The 18,069-nt window shown below is 47.2% G+C and overlaps 2 protein-coding genes across 2 annotated transcripts in view; both read left to right on the forward strand.

Moving 5' to 3' along the window:
• Positions 1 to 68: 68 nt before the first annotated feature.
• Positions 69 to 7,527, forward strand: LOC112251417 (prohibitin-2). The gene is made up of 10 exons (XM_024422373.2): positions 69 to 204; positions 1,132 to 1,264; positions 1,355 to 1,439; positions 1,570 to 1,649; positions 1,920 to 2,104; positions 2,959 to 3,088; positions 3,231 to 3,334; positions 4,929 to 5,006; positions 5,363 to 5,439; positions 6,682 to 7,527. The coding sequence occupies exons 1-10, from the start codon at positions 184 to 186 to the stop codon at positions 6,701 to 6,703; spliced, it is 915 nt and encodes a 304-aa protein (XP_024278141.1). The 5' UTR covers positions 69 to 183; the 3' UTR covers positions 6,704 to 7,527.
• Positions 7,528 to 13,513: 5,986 nt separating this feature from the next.
• The window catches only part of LOC121846585 (putative protein FAM47C), a 49,397-nt gene continuing 44,841 nt past the window's right edge, over positions 13,514 to 18,069 (forward strand). The window contains exons 1-2 of the mRNA XM_042322728.1: positions 13,514 to 13,528; positions 13,666 to 13,989. Coding sequence (XP_042178662.1) covers positions 13,514 to 13,528; positions 13,666 to 13,989 — 339 coding nt within the window. The remainder of the gene's footprint in view (positions 13,529 to 13,665; positions 13,990 to 18,069) is intronic.

Genomic DNA, 18,069 nt, shown 5'->3' on the forward strand with positions numbered 1-18,069 from the left:
CATTCATGCATATTTTTGACTAAGCCACTCAACACTTCAATAAACCCGTAGGCAGACTAGCCTAGCCCACCACATGTCAGTTATATCATTTTAGCTGCAGTGAACTTCAAGTCCCAGAAAGCCTTTCGCCTGAATGAGGTAAAGTTGTCTGTGACGACCTTGGATATCGACTACACTGCAAGCATGGCGAATAAAGAGCCCAACGTGAGTATTTAAAATAGCTACCAACCATACTTACTATAGACAGGGAATAAATACTTGTTATAGTGTCAGCTTGTAGACGCTGTTTGTATTTCAGACACGTGTGTTATATATTATGACTTACAGGCTATGCTTGAGAGGAGGATGGAGATAACTAGCACAGGTTAGCTAATAACTAACGTTAGCTAGTTATGGTTAACTGGCTAACTACGCTGGTAGTTAAGACTCATATCCTCTCTGCAATGCTTGACAACTAGCTATCAAATATAGCAAGTATATATTTTTTTAGATTCCATTTGAAAGCTAAGGTTTGCCGATGCCAATTTAGCTAAACAGTTCTCTAACCAGCTAGAAACAGGCCAGGTCTCACGTTGCATCAGATGCTAATAAGCTAGTTAACTTAAATGTATTTTGTTCATATTTGCTAGCTAGTTAAACATAGCTAGCTTCTTTCTGAAGTATGGGAAAATATCGGTATTTGGAATAACAGACGAGCCTAGCAGGCAGTTACCAAAATATAACTAGTTAGCAGAACCAACAAATTCCAAGTCATTCATTCAATGTCAACACACATGCAGGTAATTTGCCTACCCGTTTCTACGTGGAATACATGGATTTAAGTGCTGCTTAAACGTTAACGTGACCAGTTTACATGCACATCCATTACTTATTGACCTGTTATGTTATAAATCTTCAAGAATATTCGAGGTGAATATGAATGGCAGGCATTGTCCTGGACACAAGTACCCCTTAAGGCCACCAGATGGGGGAGGGGTGTTAAATTGCTGGTCCATCACAAGAAGCCCTCCAAATCGCTCAATGTATTACTGGCCTAATACATGAACAACTGTAGAGGAAGCCATGTAGTCATTTGTGGAGAAAGGGTCTCTGTCAGATGCTTAACATGACGTCCTTGTTCTGTCTTCCCAGCGCTTCCTGACACATCTGCGGGACCTGGCCGGTCGTATGTCTGGTGCGGGGGGCAAGGGAGCAGGGATAGGTCTCAAGCTGCTCATTGGTGCTGGAGCTCTGGCCTATGGCGTCAAAGAGGCTACATTCACGGGTATGCTTAACCTCTGGTAGTGGAATGGGTAGCACTTATCACAATCATGAGTGCACCCCTCTAATGTTGTGTGAAATGGTTTGTTCCCAGTGGATGGAGGTCAGAGAGCGATCATCTTCAACAGAATTGGGGGGATGCAGATGGACACAGTGCTGGCTGAGGGACTGCACTTCAGGTACACTGTCGGACTCTGTCTCGGGTGGGGTTTATCATAAAGCCAGGGTCGTCATGTTCGGTAGGCTCCAACTTGAAACAAAACTGAATTCACATGACCATATTGTAACTGAACAGTTGTTGTTCTTCAGGTTACCATGGATCCAGTACCCAATCATCTATGACATCAGAGCCAGGCCCAGGAAGATCGCTTCACTAACTGGAAGTAAAGGTACATGATGGCAGAAATGGAGGGATGGACACATGTAGACCAATACATTATGTCCAGCAGATCAGTAAAGATGTGATGTTTTAATCTTTTATTTAAATAGGCAAGTCAGTTAATTAAGAACATATTCTTATTTACAATGATGGCCGAACCCGGATGACGCTGGGCCAATTGTGCGCCGTCTTATGGGACTCCTAATCACAGCCAGTTGGGATACAGCCCTGTGACTCCTCTGTCTCTCTCTCTCTCCCTGTCTCTGTTTCCCTTGTGTAGATCTGCAGATGATAAACATTGGGCTGCGTGTGCTGTCTCGTCCCGTGGCCGCCAACCTGCCTGCCATGTACCAGCAGCTGGGGAAGGACTATGACGAGAGAGTACTACCCTCCATCGTCAACGAGGTGCTAAAGAGCGTGGTGGCCAAGTTCAACGCCTCGCAGCTCATCACTCAGAGAGCACAGGTATGGCACAGGGACTCGTACACAGGTAGACTACAGTTCATCTCAGAGACCACAGGTAGACTACAGTTCGTCTCAGAGATCACAGGTAGACTACAGTTCGTCTCAGAGACCACAGGTAGACTACAGTTCATCTCAGAGACCACAGGTAGACTACAGCTCATCTCAGAGACCACAGGTAGACTACAGTTCGTCTCAGAGATCACAGGTAGACTACAGTTCGTCTCAGAGACCACAGGTAGACTACAGTTCATCTCAGAGACCACAGGTAGACTACAGCTCATCTCAGAGACCACAGGTAGACTACAGCTCATCTCAGAGAGCACAGGTACTGCCACACAGGTAGACTACAGTTCATCACAGAGACCACAGGTAGACTACAGTTAATCTGAGAGAGCACAGCTAGACTACAGTTCATCTGAGAGACCACAGGTAGACTACAGTTCATCTGAGAGACCACAGGTAGACTACAGTTCATCTGAGAGACCACAGGTAGACTACAGTTCATCTGAGAGACCACAGGTAGACTACAGTTCATCTGAGAGACCACAGGTAGACTACAGTTCATCTGAGAGACCACAGGTAGACTACAGTTCATCTGAGAGACCACAGGTAGACTACAGTTCATCTGAGAGACCACAGGTAGACTACAGTTCATCTCAGAGACCACAGGTACTGCCACACAGGTACTGCCACACAGGAGTGATGGATTATACGGGACCAAGGTTGTGTACTTTGCCGGTCTCTGCTTAAAAAAAAATGTACATGCATTAGATTGACACGTGAACTCCTGCATATGTTTAGCCTTTTCCCTGAAGGTGTTTTATGAGTCTGCCGTGTTCCTGGGTCTACTGTAGGTGTCCTTGTTGATTCGCCGGGAGCTGTTTGAGAGAGCCAAAGACTTCAACATCATCCTGGACGATGTAGCCATCACAGAGCTGAGCTTCAGCAGGGAGTACACTGCTGCCGTAGAGGCCAAACAAGTTGGTACGTACCCATTGTGGGGTGGGGGGTATATATGGCTGTCTGTGGATGTGTACTTGCATGCGTTAGGTTTGCATATGTGTGTGTGTGTGTGTGTGTGAGAACATGCATTGGGTTTTAAAACACAGCCTATGTGTCTTTACAGCCCAACAGGAGGCCCAGAGAGCCCAGTTCTACGTGGAGAAAGCCAAACAGGACCAGAGACACAAGATTATTCAGGCAGAGGGAGAGGCAGAGGCTGCCAAGATGGTAACATATTAACTTTACCACAACCTGCCAAGATGGTGACACATTAACTTTACCACAACCTGCCAAGATGGTGACACATTAACTTCACTACAACCTGCCAAGATGGTGACACATTAACTTTACTACAACCTGCCAAGATGGTGACACATTAACTTTACCACAACCTGCCAAGATGGTGACACATTAACTTCACTACAACCTGCCAAGATGGTGACACATTAACTTTACTACAACCTGCCAAGATGGTGACACATTAACTTCACCACAACCTGCCAAGATGGTGACACATTAACTTCACCACAACCTGCCAAGATGGTGACACATTAACTTCACCACAACCTCTAGACAATCTGCTCCCTCTTCCTCACATGTCTTCAAAACCAGATTATTCTGGTCTACAATTGTTTTTTTTTATTGACTTAACGTGGTATATGAATTCCTTTTTTTCTTGTAAACTGTGTCACCCAAACTACGTCACAACCCCCTCATCAACTACATCACCCTGCCCAGACCCGCCTGCTCACACCCCCATCATCAACTACATCACACCTGGCCAGACCCACCTGCTCACACCCCCATCTCCATCAACTACATCACACCTGCCCAGACCCGCCTGCTCACACCCCCTCATCAACTACATCACACCTGGCCAGACCCACCTGCTCCACCCCCATCTCCATCAACTACATCACACCTGCCCAGACCCGCCTGCTCACACCCCCATCTCCATCAACTACATCACCCTGCCCAGACCCGCCTGCTCACACCCCCTCATCAACTACATCACACCTGCCCAGACCCACCTGCTCAACCCCCCTCCATCAACTACCTGCCCAGACCCACCTGCTCAACCCCCCTCATCAACTACATCACCCTGCCCAGACCCGCCTGCTCACACCCCCATCTCCATCAACTACATCACACCTGCCCAGACCCACCTGCTCAACCCCCCTCCATCAACTACCTGCCCAGACCCACCTGCTCAACCCCCTCCATCAACTACCTGCCCAGACCCACCTGCTCACACCCCCTCCATCAACATCACCACACCTGGCCAGACCCACCTGCTCACCCCCCCTCCAGACCCACCTGCTCAACCCCCCTCCATCAACTACCTGCCCAGACCCACCTGCTCACACCCCCTCCATCAACATCACCACACCTGGCCAGACCCACCTGCTCACCCCCATCTCCAGACCCACCTGCTCACCCCCCCATCTCCAGACCCACCTGCTCACACCCCCATCTCCATCAACTGCATCAATCTCTGCCACATGACCTCAAACTACACCATTTTGTGTCTCCGTCGCCCACAAACTTTCAACATTTAGATAATAAAGCATGTGACCTTTCCGTTGTGTTAACGATGGAGGATTGGTTGATTTCCACTTAAGTGTACGTGTTTTCCCAAGATGATGGATGAGAAAAGTATGGTCCAATCCAACGGGTCTCTCACTGCACCTTCATATGCCATGTCTTGAAAAAATATGCAGACGGACGGATTTAAAAGTACATTTACATTGTAATACTTCTGACACGTGTGAATTTCATGAAGTATTCCTTCATTATGGCTCTTGTGTGTTTGGTGTTGTAGTTGGGACAAGCAGTGACGAAGAATCCTGGATACCTGAAGCTTCGACGAATCAGAGCTGCCCAGGCCATTGCTAAGACGGTGAGTTGTAATCGTGTCCTTGTTCCTGTATAAAGGAATTTGGAGATCAATGGAGTTATTGTCCTCATAACTACTTCATTCATTTATTTAGGAGGAAATCGTTACTCAACTTTTGATCTTATTGTTCCAGTCAGAATGGGGTCATTTTTAGCAGCCTGTTCTTGTTGTGGCTGTTTGGTTCTCGTTGCTATGGTAACCCACGGTGCAGTTCGCTGGTTATATCACTATCTTCCGTTATTTTCTGAGGCAATAGGACTGAAGGAGGGTTGTTTACCCTCGTACTATGAGCTGCTACAAAGACTAGCTCTGTGACGCTGCGTTTTCAACTGGGTGTTTTGTCTGTTATGTTGTCTCAGGTGGCAACGTCCCAGAACAAGGTGTACCTTTCCGCCGACAACCTGGTCCTCAACCTTCAAGACGACTCTTTTAACAAGTATGTTTCTCTTAGCTTCACTCTCGCAACATGTCCTCGTCTGGCTTTTGTCCTTTTTTGCATGGCTCACCACTACCCAGATGGTTTGTTGTAGTTGCCTCAAACAGGGTTAGCTCTGACGTGAGGGTTCACATCCACAGTTTGGCACACTGTGTCGTGCATTACAGGTGCTGGGGAAAATCAATGGCAATATTGGGGGGGAAAAATACATTATTTCTCTATCACATTACCTGTGGGAAAAGTAGGCATTCCTTCTATCACATTACCTGTGGGGAAAAGTAGGCATTCCTTCTCTATCACATTACCTGTGGGGAAAAGTAGGCATTCCTTCTATCACATTACCTGTGGGAAAAGTAGGCATTCCTTCTATCACATTACCTGTGGGGAAAAGTAGGCATTCCTTCTCTATCACATTACCTGTGGGGAAAAGTAGGCATTCCTTCTCTATCACATTACCTGTGGGGAAAAGTAGACATTCCCTAAAGTTGCTCTGGAGTGTTTTGTGAAGCGGCTCTATACTAGCTCTAAGAGAACATGATTTTTAGTAAAACCATGACCGTTATGACTGCTCTTTTCACATTCCCTCCAGTGTGCATGTCGTGTCATTTTCACAGCTTTGACCTATGACCACCAGAGGGTGTTCACTAGGTACGTAAATGGAAGACGACAGGCTGAAAACAGGGAAGGACTATCCAACAAGAAACGCTAGTTTTCCTTACAAAAAACATGAGCATGTTTTGCTACGGTGTGCGCTAATTGAACACAACCCTGGCCTTTGCTCTCCATCTCACTGCTTTGCCTGGTCACTGGAATGAGAATGACTCTGGTCAGACTGTCTGTGCCACACTGAAGTAATTCTCCTCTTCTCTTAATGCTGCCAAGGATCTTTAGTGTCCGTGTGTAGCGGTTCACAGAAACGGAGACACAGGCCTGGTGCAAAAACGCCAGTCATTCAAAACTCATATACATCTTAAATTATTATACAGTTGACAATAATGGCAAGACAAACCATAATGAGATATATTCAGAAACACGTCTGCAACCCTGTCCATCATGTGTGTTGATGACCTGTTTACTGGACTTGGTGTCTTGTCAAAGCCTTGAAGAAATGCTGAAATTGCTGTTATGTTTTCCCCTTATGGATTGCCTTATTGTGAATCCTCTTTTTGGTTTTTAGGAAAGGACTATAAAGAATACTATGTATCATTAACACGGGCAACCCCCTCTCTGCTTCCGTTTCAGTCTATCACTGGGAAAGAAGTAGGCTTTTGAGAGGCCTCTAGCATTCCACCGGTCTGAGGCTACATCTACTGCTGTCTGTTCACCTGCCTGTTAATCTGATTGTAACCAAGTGGTTTACCATCTCTCTGAAGAAGACTCTGTACAGTAAACCTCTGGGACTAGTGGTCTGACATGGCTAGGTGCAGATGGAATCTGCAGGGATGATATCATAATGGGATTTGGAATCAATAGTGTTTTGTGGAATCAAACCAAATGGCACTCGCCTATAACAACATAATCAGGTGCTTCGTTGACAATAAACTGTGTATATGATGCTGTAGGAATCCTACTTGTTCTGTCTAATCCTTAGATGTGTTTGTGTACTTGTGTTGAGAACAGCAGGACTAGGCTCTTGGGCTGCGTTTAGACAGGCAGTCCAATTCTGATCTTTTTTTACTAATTGGTCTTTTGATTAATCAGATCAGCTCTGAAAAGGATCTGGTGTGATTGGTCAAAAGACCTATTGGTAGAGCAAATATCTGAATTGGGCTGCTGTTCTAAACTCAGCCTTGGTGCATCAAGTGTTTAATAATGACTTAAGTCCTCTTTGTTTTCTATGAAACTACTGCTGGGACTAGCTGCCCTCGTTGTGTTATATGACGGTCATGTTATTTGAAACACGACCATATTATCTGATGCAGCTCTGCTGGGGAAAGGTACTACTCCTAGTGGCGATCAAAGGGTCTGCCAAAATGATTCCATCCACTAGTTTGGAGCTGAGAAAAAGGCTTTGTCCTTCTAAGTGTTAATACATTGTTCACTGTTGACGTGACTGAAAATAAACAGTGACAGTACGTTTTATTTCAATCTTTTTACGTGTTCGTTTATGTTTTGGGGGAAAAAACACATTTATGTAAGTACTATTGCAAAATTGCTTGCTATTGTCCACATTCAGGTTTTCTGAGAAATGAAATGATCGCATGACGGAAACAGACGTATTGGATAACAGTACGGCCTGTTGTACCAGGGAGATCTTTAGCTGTACATCTGCAGTGGCATTAAAGCCACTACACGACTTTCCTTTTAATGGAGTGAATGTGTTGCTGCCGTATCCTCCCCTTGGGAATCGGACATATAAATACTTGTTGACGTAACAAATGCACTGATGTTTAATCCTGGGCTGTGTTTGTTAGGCATAAACAAGAAGGAACATTTTCAAAATGGAAACATGAACGTTCCAAATGCACAAGTAGCCTACACATGGACTCATTTTTGTCCCGCTTAAATAGTTTTTGCTTTCTGCCTCTGGCCTGTATGACATCAGCCTGTGAATGTGGGTCATGTAGTAGGGGTGGGAATTGCTGGGGACCTCACGATAAGATATGTATTGTTATTCAATACTGTGATTTAAAATATAAACGTTTTATTACCAGTCGATGTTCCAAACCTATTGCTTACTGTATGTCTGCAGAGGGACAAGGGAGCCATGAGAAAATTAGTTAAGTCATGGAAATAAGTGGTGAAACCGAATTGGCTTCCTGTTTAAAAAGATGGAGAACAAACTGAAGGAAAAATACTGGAGTTCTGGTCCATGTTCAGCCAACTGGTGAAAAAAAGAGATGGGATCTACAGGGTATTAGGAAAATATCCACTCTCTACTTTAGCCACATTTTGGTACATTACAGCCTTACTCTAAAATGTATTAAATTGTTTTTTCCCCCTTCAGTTGACACAACACCCCATAATGAAAAAAGAAACATATTTAGACAAACTCAATCAAATTTATAAAGTCCTTACATCAGCTGATGTCACAAAGTGCTGTACAGAAACCCAGCCTAAAATCCCAAACAGCAAGTAATGCAGGTGTAGAATTCCCTAGGAAAAACTCCATAGAAAGGCCAGAACCTAGAGAGGAAACAGGCTATGATGGGGTGGCCAGTCCTCTTCTGGCTGTGCCGCGAGGAGATAACAGAACATGGCCAAGATGCTCAAATGTTCATAGATGGCCAGCAGGGTGAGATAATAATAATCACAGTGGTTGTAGAGGGTGCAACAGGTTAGCACCTCAGGAGTAAAATGTCAGTTGGCTTTTCATAGCCGATCATTAAGAGTGTCTATAGAGAGTTGAAAACAGCAGGTCTGGGACAGGTAGCACATCCGAACAGGTCAGGGTCCCATAGCCGCATGCAGAACAGTTCAAACTGGAGCAGCAGCACGGCCAGGTGGACTGGGGACAGCGAGGAGTCATCAGGCCAGGTAGTCCTGAGACATGGTCCTCCGAGAGAAAGAAAATTAGAGAGGGTATACTTAAATTCACACAGGACAGCGGATAAAACAGGAGAAATACTCCAGATATAACAGACTAGATTTAGAATTCCTCGACCTGATTTAGAATTCCTCACAATCAAATGTAGACCGATTTCTACCAAGAGAATTCTCTTCGATTATAATCACAGCCGTATATATCCCCCCCCAAGCAGACGCATCGATGGCTCTGAACGAACTTTATTTAACTCTCTGCAAACTGGAAACGATTTATCCGGAGGCTGCATTCATTGTAGCTGGGGATTTTAACAAGGCTAATCTGAAAACAAGACTCCCTAAATGTTATCAGCATATCGATTGCGCAACCAGGGGTGGAAAGACCCTGGATCATTGTTACTCTAACTTCCGCGACGCATATAAGGCCCTGCCCCGCCCCCCTTTCGGAAAAGCTGACCACGACTCCATTTTGTTGATCCCTGCCTACAGACAGAAACTAAAACAAGAGGCTCCCACGCTGAGGTCTGTCCAACGCTGGTCCGACCAAGCTGACTCCACACTCCAAGACTGCTTCCATCACGTGGACTGGGAGATGTTTCGTATTGCGTCAGACAACAACATTGACGAATACGCTGATTCGGTGTGCGAGTTCATTAGAACGTGTGTTGAAGATGTCGTTCCCAAAGCAACGATTAAAACATTCCCTAACCAGAAACCGTGGATTGATGGCAGCATTCGTGTGAAACTGAAAGCGCGAACCACTGCTTTTAATCAGGGCAAGGTGTCTGGTAACATGACTGAATACAAACAGTGCAGCTATTCCCTCCGCAAGGCTATCAAACAAGCTAAGCGCCAGTACAGAGACAAAGTAGAATCTCAATTCAAGGGCTCAGACACAAGAGGCATGTGGCAGGGTCTACAGTCAATCACGGACTACAGGAAGAAATCCAGCCCAGTCACGGACCAGGATGTCTTGCTCCCAGGCAGACTAAATAACTTTTTGCCCGCTTTGAGGACAATACAGTGCCACTGACACGGCCTGCAACGAAAACATGCGGTCTCTCCTTCACTGCAGCCGAGGTGAGTAAGACATTTAAACGTGTTAACCCTCGCAAGGCTGCAGGCCCAGACGGCATCCCCAGCCGCGCCCTCAGAGCATGCGCAGACCAGCTGGCCGGTGTGTTTACGGACATATTCAATCAATCCCTATACCAGTCTGCTGTTCCCACATGCTTCAAGAGGGCCACCATTGTTCCTGTTCCCAAGAAAGCTAAGGTAACTGAGCTAAACGACTACCGCCCCGTAGCACTCACATCCGTCATCATGAAGTGCTTTGAGAGACTAGTCAAGGACCATATCACCTCCACCCTACCTGACACACTAGACCCACTCCAATTTGCTTACCGCCCAAATAGGTCCACAGACGATGCAATCTCAACCACACTGCACACTGCCCTAACCCATCTGGACAAGAGGAATACCTATGTGAGAATGCTGTTCATCGACTACAGCTCGGCATTCAACACCATAGTACCCTCCAAGCTCGTCATCAAGCTCGAGACCCTGGGTCTCGACCCCGCCCTGTGCAACTGGGTACTGGACTTCCTGACGGGCCGCCCCCAGGTGGTGAGGGTAGGCAACAACATCTCCTCCCCGCTGATCCTCAACACTGGGGCCCCACAAGGGTGCGTTCTGAGCCCTCTCCTGTACTCCCTGTTCACCCACGACTGCGTGGCCACGCACGCCTCCAACTCAATCATCAAGTTTGCGGACGACACAACAGTGGTAGGCTTGATTACCAACAACGACGAGACGGCCTACAGGGAGGAGGTGAGGGCCCTCGGAGTGTGGTGTCAGGAAAATAACCTCACACTCAACGTCAACAAAACTAAGGAGATGATTGTGGACTTCAGGAAACAGCAGAGGGAACACCCCCCATCCACATCGATGGAACAGTAGTGGAGAGGGTAGCAAGTTTTAAGTTCCTCGGCATACACATCACAGACAAACTGAATTGGTCCACTCACACAGACAGACAGCATCGTGAAGAAGGCGCAGCAGCGCCTCTTCAACCTCAGGAGGCTGAAGAAATTCAGCTTGTCACCAAAAGCACTCACAAACTTCTACAGATGCACAATCGAGAGCATCCTGGCGGGCTGTATCACCGCCTGGTATGGCAACTGCACCGCCCTCAACCGTAAGGCTCTCCAGAGGGTATTCACTCATTCAAACTATATCCTTATGTACATATTCTTTATCCCCTTCACACTGTGTATAAGACAGTAGTTTTTTCAAGGCCAATTGTTAGTTAGATTACTTGTTCGTTATTACTGCATTGTCGGAACTAGAAGCACAAGCATTTCGCTACACTCGCATTAACATCTGCTAACCATGTGTATGTGACAAATAAAATTTGATTTGACTAGCCCCCCAACACAAACTATTGCAGCATAACTACTGGAGGCTGAGACGGGAGGGGTCGGGAGACATTCTGGCCCCCCAACACAAACTATTGCAGCATAACTACTGGAGGCTGAGACGGGAGGGGTCGGGAGACATTCTGGCCCCGTCCGACGATACCCCCGGACAGGGACAAACAGGCAAGATATAATCCAACCCACCTTGCCAAAGCACAGCCCCCACACCACTAGAGGGATATCTTCAACTACCAACTTACCATCCTGAGACAAGGCCGAGTATAGCCCACGAAGATCTCCCCCACGGCACGAACCCAAGGGGGGGCACCAACCCGGACAGGAAGATCACGTCAGTGACTCAACCTACTCAAGTGACGCACCGCTCTTAAATACTGCATGGAAGAGCACCAGTAAACCAGTGACTCAGCCCCTGTAAAAGGGTTTGAGGCAAAGAATCCCAGTGGAGAAGTGTTGAAACTGATCACATAAGTATTCAGACCCTTTACTCAGTACTTTGTTGAAGCACCTTTGGCAGCGATTACAGCCTCGAGGCTTCTTGGGTATGACTGGACAAGCTTGGCACACCTGTATTTGTGGAGTTTCTCCCATTCTTCTCTGCAGAGCCTCTCAAGCTCTGTCAGGTTGGATGGGGAGCGTCGCTAAAAAACACCCACAGCATGATGCTGCCACCACCATGCTTCACTGTAGGGATGGTATTGGCCAGATGATGACCCGTGCCTTCTCTCTTCCAGACGTGACGCTTGGCATGCAGGCCAAAAAGTCCAATCTTGGTTTCATCAGACCAGAGAACTTTGTTTCTCATGTTCTGAGAGTCCTTTAGGTGCCTTTTGGCAAACTCCAAGTGGGCTGTCATGTGCTTTTACGGAGGAGTGTCTTCCGTCTGGACGGTTCTCCCATCTCCACAGAGGACCTCTGGAGCTCTGTCAGAGTGACCATCGGGTTCTTGGTCACCTCCCTGACCAAGGCCTTTCCTCCGTTTACCCAGTTTGAGTGGGCAGCCAGCTCTAGGAAGAGTCTTGGTGGTTCCAAACTTCTTCCATTTAAGAATGATGGAGGCCACTGTGTTCCTGTGGACCTTCAACGCTGCAGAAATGTTTTGGTACCCTTCCCCAGATCTGTGCCTCGACACAATCCTGTCTCGGAGCTCTACGGACAATTCCTTCGACCTCATGGCTTGGTTTTTGCTCTGGCATCCACTGTCAACTGTGGGACCTTTTATAAGGACAGGTGTGTGCCTTTCCAAAAAAATGTCCAATCAATTGAATTTACTACAGGTGGACTCCAATCAAGTTGTAAATACAATTTAAGGATGATCAATGGAAACAGGATGCACCTGAGTTCAGTTTCAAGTTTATTTGATTTTTTTCTACCCTATAACATCAGCTTCTGAACCTGGGCCCACTGCTCTTCCCCTGTGGCCTAAATAACATCACTCTATTCATCTATTCATCTGGTTGTGGTTATGTGCCCTCACAGGGAGAGAAGTCATCTATAGTATATTTACTTTTTGTTGGATATAAGAAGTTTCCCTTAGGCGCAGAATGCAGAATAAACCTTATATCAGTGGTGGTGGGGGGTCCTTTTTGATAAAGTACTCCGTTATGACACAATGAGCACCAATGAGCACCAATGAGCTGCTTAAATCGTAAGGAAAACATGGGAAGTGGTATATTTGGAAGGGTGTCTGCTTTCGATCAACATGCTAAAAACTAACTAAACATTGTAGAGTAGGGGTGGGTAATAATTATATCTTTTTTTTTACCCCTTTTTTTCTCCTCCAATTTCGTGGTATCCAATTGGTAGTTACAGTCTTGTCTCATCGGACACAGGACAGAAGAAGGCCGAGAGTCGTGCATCCTCCGAAACACAACTATTTATACAATTCTCAAACGACAAGTCCTTGTTCTATGACGTGGTGCAGTTATAATGTCTTGTTCAATGACGTGGTGCAGTTATAATGTGTCCAGGTAGTTCCACCTTTTCCCCACCTGATGGCGCCCCTTGCAAAGCTATGGAACTCCTTAAACCTTGATATAATCTAAGGACACTGCAGAGAAGCCATGGCCGTTATTTGATCAAATCTTATAATGTAATAATTTTCGGGCTTCTATGACATAATTGAACAATGCAGGTTTTTAAGTCCAAACACAGACATGCTGCTGCTGCAGGTATTGTGGATGTGCCGTGAATGATTATGTGGTGTGCAGTCTGTGTGCAATGAAGGTTATGTTTCTACATGTGTGTTTGCCAAGATGCTTGTAGTTTAGAGGTAATGCTCTGTTTAATGTGTTCGTTTTGACCACAGGCAGCACCTGTTCCTGTGTGCTGGCTGCCTGTTCCTGTGCGCTGGCTGCCTGTTCCTGTGCGCTGGCTGCCTGTTCCTGTGCGCTGGCTGCCTGTTCCTGTGCGCTGGCTGCCTGTTCCTGTGCGCTGGCTGCCTGTTCCTGTGCGCTGGCTGCCTGTTCCTGTGTGCTGGCTGCCTGTTCCTGTGCGCTGGCTGCCTGTTCCTGTGCGCTGGCTGCCTGTTCCTGTGCGCTGGCTGCCTGTTCCTGTGCGCTGGCTGCCTGTTCCTGTGCGCTGGCTGCCTGTTCCTGTGCGCTGGCTGCCTGTTCCTGTGCGCTGGCTGCCTGTGTGTTGGCTGTGTACTGTGACTGCCTGTGTGTTGGCTGCCTGTGTGCTGGCTGCCTGTTCCTGTGTCCTGGCGGCCTGTTCCTGTGTGCTGGCTGCCAGTTCGCTGGCTGCCTGTTCCTGTTTGCTGGCTGCCTGTTCCTGTTTACTGGCTGCCTGTTCCTGTGTGCTGGCTGGCTGCCTGTTCCTGTGTGCTGGCTGGCTGCCTGTTCCTGTGTCCTGGCTGCCTGTTCCTGTTTGCTGGCTGCCTGTTCCTGTTTACTGGCTGCCTGTTCCTGTGTGCTGGCTGGCTGCCTGTTCCTGTGTGCTGGCTGGCTGCCTGTTCCTGTGTCCTGGCTGCCTGTTCCTGTTTGCTGGCTGCCTGTTCCTGTGTGCTGGCTGCCTGTTCCTGTGTGCTGGCTGCCTGTTCCTGTGTGCTGGCTGCTTGTTCCTGTGTCCTGGCTGCTTGTTCCTGTGTCCTGGCTGCCTGTTCCTGTTTGCTGGCTGCCTGTTCCTGTTTGCTGGCTGCCTGTTTGCTGGCTGCCTGTGTGCTGGCTGCCTGTTCCTGTGTGCTGGCTGCCTGTGTCCTGGCTGCCTGTTCCTATTTGCTGGCTGCATGTTCCTGTGTGTAGACTACTATTACAGGCAGTTCTGAATATGCATCCTTCTCTTACTCTCTCTCCCTCCCCTTCTTGACTCCCTATCCCCTCCCCCTCTCGCCCTCCCCTTCTTGACTCCCTATCCCCTCCCCCTCTCTCTCCCTCTCCTTCTTGACTCCCTATCCCCTCCCCCTCTCTCCCCTCCCCTTCTTGACTCCCTATCCCCTCCCCCTCTCTCTCCCTCCCCTTCTTGACTCCCTATCCCCTCCCCCCTCTATCTCCCTCCCCTTCTTGACTCCCTATCCCCTCCCCCTCTATCTCCCTCCCCTTCTTCACTCCCATTCCCTCTCTTGCTCTCTCCCTCCCCCTTTCTCTATCTCCCTCCCCCTCTTTCACTCTCTTCCTGTCCCTGTTCCTGTTCATTCACTCACTCAGAGCAGAGGGGAGGGGGGGGGGCAACAGCTTACTGCTCAGCTGGTGTGTTTCCATAGAAACACTGACCTCACGCTGTGACAGGCGATCTGGGCCGGTTGCCATGGTGATCTGCTGTGACATCAAACCTGAGCCTCTAGTTGCCATGATACCACACCTACCGGCTCAGCAGCAGCTATTTCAGTCCTAGTCTTTGAGCCTTATTACAATGTTCCAGTTTTTACACAGCGCCATATTGTGTTCTGTGTTGTCATTCTGTCCTTGTCCTGCGTGTGCAGCAGAGTGCAGTAGCCTACATGCAGGAAAAGATCTGTGTTCTGACAGTGGTTGCCTGTCTCTCATTTATAGGTGTACGTACTATGTACGACCACAGTCACGCAGATGTAATGGGAATAAACAATCACTGTCTGGACTGTATCCCCATTACATCAGCTACTGACTGCTGGAGCGTCTGTGTGTCTGGTAGAGCGAATGAGGGTAAGTGTGTGTGTGTGTGTGTGTGTGTGTGTGTGTGTGTGTGTGTGTGTGTGTGTGTGTGTGTGTGTGTGTGTGTGTAGCATCTGGTTGTCTATGGCTGAGGGTAAATGTGCTGTGTGTGTGTGTGTGTGTGGCATAGCATCTGATTGTCTATGGCTGAGGGTAAATGTGCTGTGTGTGTGTGTGTGTGTGTGTGTGTGTGCATAGCATCTGGTTGTCTATGGCTGAGGGTAAATGTGCTGTGTGTGTGTGTGTGTGTGTCTGTTGTCTGTGGCTGTGTGTAAATGTGTGTGTGTGTGTGTGTGTGTGTGTGTGTGTGTGTGTGCATTGCATCTGGTTGTCAATGGCTGAGGGTAAATGTGCTGTGTGTGTGTGTGTGTGCACGCTTACACTGCATCTGTGCTCAGTGTCATTGAGAGGGCTGCACAGGGCTCCAAGGACACAGGATTATCAGCTCTGAGGGTAATCCGGAGATGCTGCTAGCTTTACATTAGCATCTCTATGTACTCTCTTTAGCCTGTGTGTGTGTGTGTGTGTGTGTGTGTGTGTGTGTGTGTGTGTGTGTGTGTGTGTGTGTGTGTGTGTGTGTGTGTGTGTGTGTGTGTGTGTGTGTGTGTGTGCAGACACATGCTTCCGTCCGTCTCTCTACTATATACTCGAAAATGTCATTAAGCTCCTCTGTTCTCTGGTCAGTTTTACCATTCAGAGTGTTTCTCCATATGAACACCTGTATTTCGTGTTTTATTTACAGCAGGTAGGAACCTTAAAGACTGATCTGCTCTATCATGTGGCCCATTTTGATCCTGTGTTTTCATAGAATTACAAGATGTTTAGTAATTGCTCATTATAAAGATTTGGGTATCCAGGGACCTGTATTAAGGGCATTATGACATGAGTACCAAAATGTGTGTACTCGCACTGGGGTAAGTCGCTCTGGATAAGAGTGTCTGCTAAATGATTCAAATGTAATGTGTGTGTTTGTGGTGTGTGCCAGTGTTCCCCTAAGTGTTGTGTGTGTGTGTTCCCAAAAAATGACTGTGCTTTTGTAAAATTGTGTGGTGCGTTTGTGACAGTTTTTATTTTTTTTATATTTTTTTGCAGTCTCCACGGAGTACAGTAATCACCTCCGGTGCAGCCGGCCTCTCTGTCTGTCATCACTGCCTGTCTGTCTGTCATCACTGCCTCTCTGTCTGTCATCACTTATGCACTGCAGCACATCTCTGTTTTTCAACCAGGTGGTCAGGCAGAGGCAGGCAGAGACGGTACATGGGTCTTGTTCCTTAGTGTGTGAGCAAGCTAGAGGCTAGAGATTAACCTGCTTTCTGAGCGTGCAGGTCATTATGGTAAATTAGGTTTCATTACGGATGGTGCTGGCCTGGCTGCTGACTGGCGGGTTTGTTCAGTTCCTTACTCCCTCACGTGGTCCGTCCCAGCATCCCAGGGTCACCTCGCAGCATCTGGTTTCAACCTGGTTCTCCCCCTTAGTGTATCTGATAACTGAGAAAGACAATCAGGGTCGTTCTGGGAATAGGGTGCCAAACCTAGTATGTGATAGATTTGAGTAGGTTTAGTTAGATCTATCCACAATAAAGGATCTGGCAACATTCTCCCAAGTTGTGTGTTCAGAGCTCTGTGTGTGAGCAGCCCAACCTCTCTGTCTGCTCTGCTGTTTTGATAAACCACTGCATCCTGTTCTACCTAGGAGGAAGTGTGCCCCAGGTACATATCTAGCCACCACCATGCCTGTCAGAACAGCCTTCATTTCCATAAATACGATTGTGCTGCATATGTCGGTTCAGTAGGGAACTGACTTTTTAAAACCACAATGCCTATAAGCAGAGATCAAATTGAACCACCTCTTTCCTGTGTGTTCTCCTAAACTACAGGACCTCACTGTGTATTCTACTGTGTCTGACTCAAACAGACACCCTGCAGGAAACATTAAGGGATAGTCCTCACAATAGAGGTATTTTTGTACAGAGCTGAAGGAAGCAGGCTAAATTAGGACTTGTGTACCACAGGACAACTGGTGTAATAAGAGCAGGGTAGTATTTTAACGGTCTAAGTTACTGCATCTCAGTACTAGAGGCCTCACTACAGACCCGGGTTAGATTCCAGGCTATATCACAACCAGGCCTGTGATTGGGAGTCCCATAGGGCTGCGCACAATTGGTCCAGCGTCGTTAGGATTTTGCCGGTGTAGGCCATCATTGTAAATAATAATTTGGTTCTTAAAACCTCTTTAGGCTAGGTGGCAGTGTTTTGATGTTTGGATAAAAACGTGCCCAAAGTAAACTGCCTATTTCTCAGGCCCAGAAGCTAGAATATGCAAATAATTGGCAAATTAGGATAGAAAACACTCTAAAGTTTCCAAAACTGTCAAAATATTGTCTTTGAGTATAACAGAACTGATATGGAAAGCGAAAACCTGAGGGAAATCCATCCAGGAAGTGCTGTTTTTCTGAAACTACTCTTTTCCATTGCAAGCCTATCCTCCATTTAAAGGGATATCAACCAGATTCCTTTCCCTATGGCTTCCACAAGGTGTGAACAGTCTTCAGACATAGTTTCAGGCTTTTATTCTGAAAAATGAG

This window comes from Oncorhynchus tshawytscha, linkage group LG05, assembly GCF_018296145.1.
Source record: "Oncorhynchus tshawytscha isolate Ot180627B linkage group LG05, Otsh_v2.0, whole genome shotgun sequence".
NCBI lineage: Eukaryota > Metazoa > Chordata > Actinopteri > Salmoniformes > Salmonidae > Oncorhynchus > Oncorhynchus tshawytscha.